Here is an 8,479-nt window from a genome sequence, read left to right on the forward strand (position 1 = left end):
TCTCTCATGCACTCATTCAAAGAGACCCAGCGTAAGGAGAGTCTGCATCATAAGAAGACAGCAAGCACATTCTTTTATCCACAAACTTGAAGTTTTGATAAAGACTTTGGCAAAGACTGGGAGAGATGAGATGCTAAGGATAGAGATCCCAAGCTGCTTGAAAATCTACCAAGCCTTAGGTGACATCACAGGAACCCAGGATCAATATTCTGCGAAAAGAATGCATTTCTTCAATACCCAGGTTTTTCTTTACATAAGACAGGAATAGGCTGGGAGTAGACACATACAAAGTGTACAGCCCACCAGAGTGAGAGCTCTCTGGCGAAGGACTTACTTTTCTGCATGGAGGCTTCTTTTTGGTGAAGGGCTCATTCTCTTATTTTTAACTTCAAATTGGTTCAGTAATTTCTTTAAAAAATCTGATTTGAACCAAAAGGCATGATTCTAAAATGAGTAATAAATATGAAAGATAGAGGGTGGTCAACATTCCTTTCTCGTCCCCTTTTATGTACTATTTATCCACATAACCGTGCCCAACACAGAAAGTAAGGTGTCAGCTCTTTGAAGAGGCACTAGGTACTGGGCATTTCTGGGTTCTTTCTGAATTTTATAGATTCAGTGAGTATCAAGTCTAAGTACTGAGGCCTACAAAATACAAAGGGTATGAAGAAAGGAAGAAGGTAGACTCTTGAAAAGTAAACAAAGCATGGACAAGGATTCTGGAAAAAAAAATTTAAAAAGCTATACCAAAAATAAAACATGATGCTGGCAAGTCAATACCTTTGGTATTCAGAGAAGTGAAAGAGTTACTCCAAGACCCAGTTCTTACCACAAAGGTGGGGAATGGTGAAAATGACCTACAAAGCTTTAGAGCAGAGCAGGCCCTGCTCCCAGCATCCTCCTGGGGAAACAAGGTGGCCCCCTTCACTCTACCTTCTTATGAACAAAGTCAGACAGTTTACTGCTCACTACTCTGGGTCTTTGCCAACTTAAGATTTTCACTTAATCTTATGACTTATAAGTGGGCTTGTGCTATTTTTAGAAGGCTAACTTTTATCTGAGAACCAAAACCCTTTTTATCTTCTAAAATACCTACCTTTCTCATTTGCTTTTTAAAAAAATTTCAAGTAGTAAAAGATATTACAATTTCAGGGTTGGGGATTTAACTCAGTGGTAGAGTGCTTGCCTAGCAAGCACGAGGCCTTGGGTTCGGTCCTCAGCTCCGGAAAAAAAAAAAAGGTATTACAATTTCAAAATATGTGCTAGAATTTAACCCTCTTAAAGGCTGTTTAACTCCATCTCTACATGCTATCTTCTATAGGTACTGAACAATTTTCAGGAGGGTGAACTGTGAGGATCATTTGATGATTTATGGTGTAAGATGATCACCCTTATAAAATGTTTAATTCTATTATTTTTTTCACAATTTAAATCTGTTATATGCTAAAAGAGGGTTAAAAAGAAAAGCTACTAACTAAGGAAATAAGCTTTCAAAATTCCAAAGTGGAGTTCATGTACAAACTTTTTCATGAAATATTCAAATTCAGAGTAAATACTAGACTACATTGTTTTCAAGTTTTATTAATGTCAATAGATGATGTCTGTACTAAATGAAAGAGGACAAGTGTCTTGAATTATCATGGAAATTCAAGGGACAGAAAATTTATAAGCATTAGCATTTATCTTACATTATAGTCTTGATAAAATTTAAGGTTTTATTCTTCCAAAATATAGAGCAATAATAATTTTCTTAAGAAATATCAATGCAAAATCTACAAGTCCCTTAGCTTTATCCAAATTTTAGTGAATATGATTAATTACACTGCACATTTTCCACTGGAAATTATTTTGAAGCTATTCTATTAATTCTTTGGATATATATAAATATTCTTGGAGAAACTAAAACAATATGACATATTTGTGAACGGCTCACTCCCATGAGACAATAAATAAGGGAACCTGACCCCATTTCAGATCAAATGCTTGAGGACGTTTCATGGTGCTGTGCTTCTGCCTTAGTAAGCTGTAAAAGTAATTCAGTTTGTTATAGCAAATGCAGAGCTGCAGAGTAGCACAGTGAATTTTGCCAAGCCACATAGAGGTGTAAGGTGAGTGAATCTAGTAACTGTATCATGAGACTAAAGTGGATAAAATTTGCTTGGTAGATTCGCTGGTTCAGAAGAAAAAATTTTCTACCAACAGAACCAGGGGTTTCTCTAAGAACAGGTTTCAAGGCAACAAAGTGGCACTTTCCCCACTCTCTGTCATGCTACCAACACTGGAGTGAATACATGCACACAGTTCCAAACTCAGGCTCATAAGCAGCGGTTATCAGTTAGGATAAATACCAGTTTCATTGATACCAGATGGACAAAGACTTGAAGGGTATTTCAAGCGTGAGATCATGCCCCCAGAGAAAACTGAATTTAAATAAGAAATTTCAATGAACTGGGTTGGGATTGAAATGGTTGTCAGTCTGGTAAGAATCCAATGGGGAGTTTGAAAATTCAGAGACAGGTATTTCAAGGCTTTTTGCTATGGATATAGTTACACTGCTCTTTTGTTGTTCTTCATCTTAGTTTGCTCCATTAGTAAAATGGAGAAAAGGGGGATAAACAATGTATAATATCTGATTTGAAAGCTGCCCCACTGTGGGAGGAAACAAATATGTAATTGGTTCCAAAAGCCATTCCTAACTCCCTTCAAGGTGCTCTATGTTCTTGGCTTGCACTAACAGTACAGAATAGAAATGGTTTCTTATGCAGCCATCTTATTAAGAATCAAAGCACATCAGGTTTCTGTCCTATACGTACCAGAACATGTTTTGGTCAGGTATAAAATGGAATAATTTCAAAGTTCATATATCTACAAGTTGAAAAGTCTTGCAGGGAAGAGTTTTACCCTGACATGTTGACTTAGAGGTCCAGGTTTTCAAAAGTCACCTCTCCAGACAATTTCTGTAGTGGTCCATGTAAACAAAATTCAGGTAAGACTGGTCCTTCTGGAGCTGTGTTCATCGAACTGCAGAGTTACCTGAAAGAGTGATGTTGGCTAAATTTAACACCGGCAGGGGGTGAGCCTCTGTGTTAAACACCCAGTGGTCTAATGGTAAAAGGTCATCACCAGAGAACAGCAGGTACAAGTATCTGAAAATAAAAGGCAAAATGAAATTCAATTAGAATTCAATGACTCCTCACGTGACTGCAGACAAATCCCGTAACTGATTCTGAGCAGTTCTGATGAAGAACATCACAGATGCCCAAATACCCAAATGATCTCAGCACAAATCATTTTGCTCCAGAACAGAGCACCAGGAAACCCAGAGAGATGCACAGCTGGACGTGCTGAAATAAAAGTTCCTGAAAGTCACACATAATATCAATCGTAAGTTTTGGCAACTTGCAGGATCAAAAGAGAACCCAACATCCACATTTATTAGCAAATACTGAGGAAAATCTGAAATTCATTTTAATGACTAATAGCCAAAGACTCCTCTGTGAGCATTATAAGCCACCACAGTCACGTCGACATCAAGCAAGAGCCAATACACACAATGATTCTTACTTATAGTCAGGAAAATTCCAATCTGAATCTTATTTTTAAAGGATCACCAAAGTGAACATAAAAATCTACAGCCGGGTATGGTGCCACATGCCTTTAGTCCTAGCACTCGGGAGGTAGAGGCAGGCGGATCTCTATTGAGTTCAAGGGCAGCCTGGTCTATGTAGTGAGTTCCAGGACAGCTGGGGCTACAGGGAGACCCCATCTCAAAAAGACAAAAAACAAAAAACAAAAACAAAACAAAACAAAAAACGAAAAAACAAAACAAAACAAAAAACCCAAACTACAGTCAGGAGCTAAGAGCTATAGGACTCAGCTATTGTAGCACCTGCCTAGCATGAACAATGCCCCGGGTTCCATCTTCAGCACCATAAAAACAAAACACAACAAAATTTAAAAAAAATAAAAACTAAAAACTGTCAGAAAACCTAGGTTCTAACTCTTGATGCCAGCAGCAACTAGCTTTACAAAGTGCCAACAAAGTACTACAAAGCAAGCACATTAATGTCTCCTGGTTACTATTATAGTTCTGCAAATGAAAGCAGAAACAGAGCACAGGGTGAAGGGGACTGTGTATCACCTTCAGAGCTAGGAACGCTGAACAGAGAGCAAGAGGGCTTCCTATGTTGCTCTTGATCCTACACCTTGACACCACCTGACTGATTTATTCACCAGGCTGCCAAGAGAAAAGCTGCAACCAACGTGGCTGTACACAGCAGGGGACTGCACAGATCGCATGGTCTGTTTTCCATGTGGAGGCCATGTAACCCAGGGTGTGGCTCCTGGGCTTGGTGCACCACTCCCGCCTCCTGGTCAGTGTAGGCTGATGAAGATCGGGAGCAGCCCAATGTCATCACACCCACAATCAACATCCTTACAAATAAAAGGAAAGAGAAATTTGGACCAGAGATACAGGGAAGAAGGCTGAGCATCTTTTGATGTGCTACTTGTCACCTTTACAATCTTCTTTGGTAAAATACGTGCTCAAAAATTTCACCCAGTTTCTAACTGGTCTGCGGGTTCTCTTTGCTGAGTTCAGAATTCTTCGTATGCTGTAAATACAAGTCCTTTGTCGGATTTGCTTTGCAAAGATGTTTATCCTAGTATGTGGCTTTTCTTCATTTTCTCAACAATGTCTTTGAAAGAGCAGATGCTTTTCATTTTGACACTAATTATTTTAATGGCCTTTGCTTTTGGTGTCACATCTAAGAAATCTTTGCCTAGCTTCATGTCATAAAGATTTCCTCTCATGTTTTCTTCTTAAAGTTGTATGCTTTTTTTCTTTAATATTATTTTTTTATTTTTTTAGAAGAAGCATGTCATTACAGCTTTAACATGCCCCAAAAGTTGTATGTTTTTAAAGTGTTAAGTTTAGGTCTATGACTCATTGTAATTTAATTTTTCATATGAATTCAGAAATTCATGTTTCAGCACCATATTGTCACTGCCTTTGTGGAAAGTCAGCTGTCCACACATCCATGGTGTCCTCCACAACTCTCCACTTTACCACTGATGACTCTACAGTACACTAGTATTGCCCCGTTTGATCAATGCAACTAGTTGTCTTCAAGTCAGCTATGTCAGGGTCCTGACTTTGCCCTTTTTCAAACTTGCTTTGCTTATTCTAGGTCCTTTGCATTGAGAAATAGCATGCCTATTTCTTAAAAACAAAACAAAACAAAACAAAACAAAAAACCAAACTGGAATTCTGAGTAGTCTTTTATAGTATCAATAAGCTAATTTGGGGAGAATCTGCATCAAGTTTCCAGAATCGCGAACATTTATTTAGCAATTCTTTTGGCAATGATTTTAATTTTCAGTGTGCAGTTCTTTCACATTTGATCAAGACTGCAAATAAATATCCCGTATCTTTGTATGATACTCTTTATTTTTTTTATTTATTATTTTTATTTTATGTGTATGAGCGTGTTGCCTGCATGTGTGTGAGTGCAACCATGTCATACAATGCCACAGAGGTCAGAAGAGGGCTTCGGATTTCCCTGCAACTGGAGTTAAGAAGGGTTCATAGCCGCCATGTGGGTGCTGGGAATCAAGCCCAGGTCCTCTGCAAGAGCAGTCAGTGCTCTTAACCGATAAGCCATCTCTCCAGCCTGAAACTCTTTATTTTCAATTTCTGGTTGGTCAATGCTAATATGTATGATTATGTTTAATACACTGAGCCTGTGTCTGAAACCTTGCTAAATTCATTTATTAGTTTTAGTATCTCTGGTAAGTTCCACAGGATTGTCTACATAGATTATCATATTCTCTCTTAAAAACAGTCTTACTTCTTCCTTTCCAGTCTGGATGTCTTTTTGCTTCTTTTTCTTATCTTTTGCACTGGCTAAAATCTCCAGTACAATGTCTAACAGAAATGACAAGAGCAGCTATCTTGTTACAGGTGTCCTGCTACTGATCCCAGTCTTGTTACTGAAAAGGGAGCCAATACCCTTTACAGCATGATGTTAATTGTTTCTTCATATGTACTCTTTACCAAGTTGAGGAAGTTTCCTTCTGTGCCAGGTACTTTCTCAAACTGGCTCCTTTGTTTTACAGAACTGATCTCTGTTTTACTTCACCTACTAACCCTTACATTTCACTTAGCATTATTTCAGTCTCCATGACTACCCAAGTACTGACATTTCTACTTTAAGAAGCAATCAATGCATTAAAACCATTTCAAATTTCATTTAATGATAAATCATTTGAGAGCTGTTTAATAAGAAAGATTACATGGAATTAGTTACATTAAGGAAAGAATTTTAAACTGCAGAGCAGTTAACTCCTTGATATTATAATTGTAGTCAAGTAGTAAACAATCACTTTTTTCTTATTTCTTTCAAAATAATATGCTTAATAAACCATCAAAAGCAAAGGGATAAGCAAAACGTTCACACTTAAACAGCAGACTACTGGATACTACTCATCAACAGAAAGGAATGAATTTCTGGTAACTATAACATGGACCGTTGTGATAATATGTATGCCCAACACAAAGTAAAACCTGCAGGATTCAAACGAATGAGTTTCTAAGCAGGCAACATATAGTGGCAGAAAACAGAGCAGCTAGGGTGTGCAGAAGACATGGCTGCAAAATGAGGATGGAAATGCACGTGGTATTTTCCTCCTTGTCTGAATGTTATAGAGCGTAAACTAAGGTAGCTAAGGTGACAAGCTAAGATGGTCATGCAATGGTATAATTTTAATAGGAATACTGTGCGGTCCATCACTGCACTGACCAGAACATGGCTACATCAACTGGGGTAGTAGTTACGCAGGGTACCGCACATGCCGAAGCTCAATGACCACTCACTAGAATACTTCAACAAAGCTATTTTAAAAGCCTAGAATAACCTTGTTATTGCCACAGCACAGTTTGTGTTAGAGCTCCCTCTACTGCAGCTAAAGAAACTGGCAAGGGAATTCTGATGTGTATAGTTCTGAAAATGAAAAATGCTTATAATTAAATGTTAAAAGTTAAAATTCACAATGTGTATGTCTCCCCACACCTAACATTTGGATTGCACTGTGACAGTTCCTCAAAAGGGTTAAAAACTTAAAGTCACGGTTTCGGCACTCCAGCATGTTGAGAGACGAGACTACACGGACACAGTAGCTGAGCAATGATGTGCAACATGACTTCATGATGTGCTAGCTGCCGTGTCAGCACAGTTAACTGCTTCCATAAATGTTTCAGCTGCCTAGAGCATCAGTGGTTCTCAAAGTGACACCCTAGATGAGCAGTGGCAATAGAACGACCTGCAAGCTTGCTAGAAATCCATGTTCTTGGGTGCAACTCCGGACTCAGTAAGAAATCCTGGAGAAGGAACCTTCTGTAATGGTTTTGATGCAAACTTTTCTAGGTTACTTTGTGGAACTTCTAACAAGAGTTCTATTCCATTTTCCTTTTTCATGAGGGCATCTGAAATTCTGACTCTGCTGAATACAGACCCACAGCACTAATGCTTCTCATTTTCACTGCCTGCCTTGGGCCCTTCTAGCTTTATTAATTCCTTGACCCATTATTAACCACCTGTGGCACTAAATGAAAGCTATCCTTTGAGTCCCAACCAGAAAATTACATGGCCTATTATTTTCTTAATCCCATCTCTACTTTTGTAAGGCCTTATACAAAGTAACTACAGCCTTTTTCAGCTGTCTCTCTTGGAATCAAGTGATTATACTCTTTATTTGGCATATATTTAATATTGAAACTTGCACGGGTAGTCCTAATGTACATGATGAGGATAGAATTTATATTCTACTTTGGGAATGTTAAAGAAAACTGTATGCTATGTTAGAAGACAGGTGCTATAGAGAAAAGTATGAAAAAAATGGCTAAGGAGTAAGGAGCAACGTAAAATTTGACACAGGACAGAGAATGCCTTAAAAGTACAATTGGAAATGATACAAAGATACAATTAAGAACTATTTAAGTGACCAGAGACACAGTCAACTCTTGCCTCACAAAACAGAGTAAGGATTAATTTAACAATTTCAACATCTGTTCATTACAGGTTCTCAAAGTATAGCAACAATAAATTAGGGAGCACGCAAGAGTTCTTTTTTTTTTTTTAGGGTATAAATTACTTCACACCAGCATTATTCTCTGGGATATCCACCGATACACATACTTCACACTATCAGGTGCTATACCTACAAGTTTCTATAGTTCTCAGAATATTCTGTAGACTCTAATCTTTTCAAGTTAATTCTCTAACAACCCACTTCCCTGAACTAGCAGAGCTTTCTATGTGTAAGAAGTTTTGTGAAGAGTTGGCATTCTCTGCTAATTTTAAACTTATAATCTGATATATGACCTTTGACCCAGCCATTTTATTTCTAAGAATCAAACAAATATTACTATTCAGAGGGAGCAGATTTTTATATACAGGGATATCCATTTCAACATTGTTTA

General features: G+C 37.9%; 1 protein-coding gene across 1 annotated transcript in view; it reads right to left on the bottom strand.

Moving 5' to 3' along the window:
- Positions 1 to 368: 368 nt before the first annotated feature.
- Man1a2 (mannosidase alpha class 1A member 2) overlaps positions 369 to 8,479 on the bottom strand; it is a 157,484-nt gene continuing 149,373 nt past the window's right edge. Inside the window, exon 13 of the mRNA XM_008832931.3 lies at positions 369 to 3,146. Within this exon, the coding sequence (XP_008831153.1) occupies positions 3,014 to 3,146 (133 nt within the window). The 3' untranslated portion in view covers positions 369 to 3,013. The remainder of the gene's footprint in view (positions 3,147 to 8,479) is intronic.

The sequence above is a fragment of the Nannospalax galili genome, unplaced genomic scaffold (assembly GCF_000622305.1).
Source record: "Nannospalax galili isolate Female #2095 unplaced genomic scaffold, S.galili_v1.0 scaffold1951, whole genome shotgun sequence".
Classification (NCBI taxonomy): Eukaryota; Metazoa; Chordata; class Mammalia; order Rodentia; family Spalacidae; genus Nannospalax; species Nannospalax galili.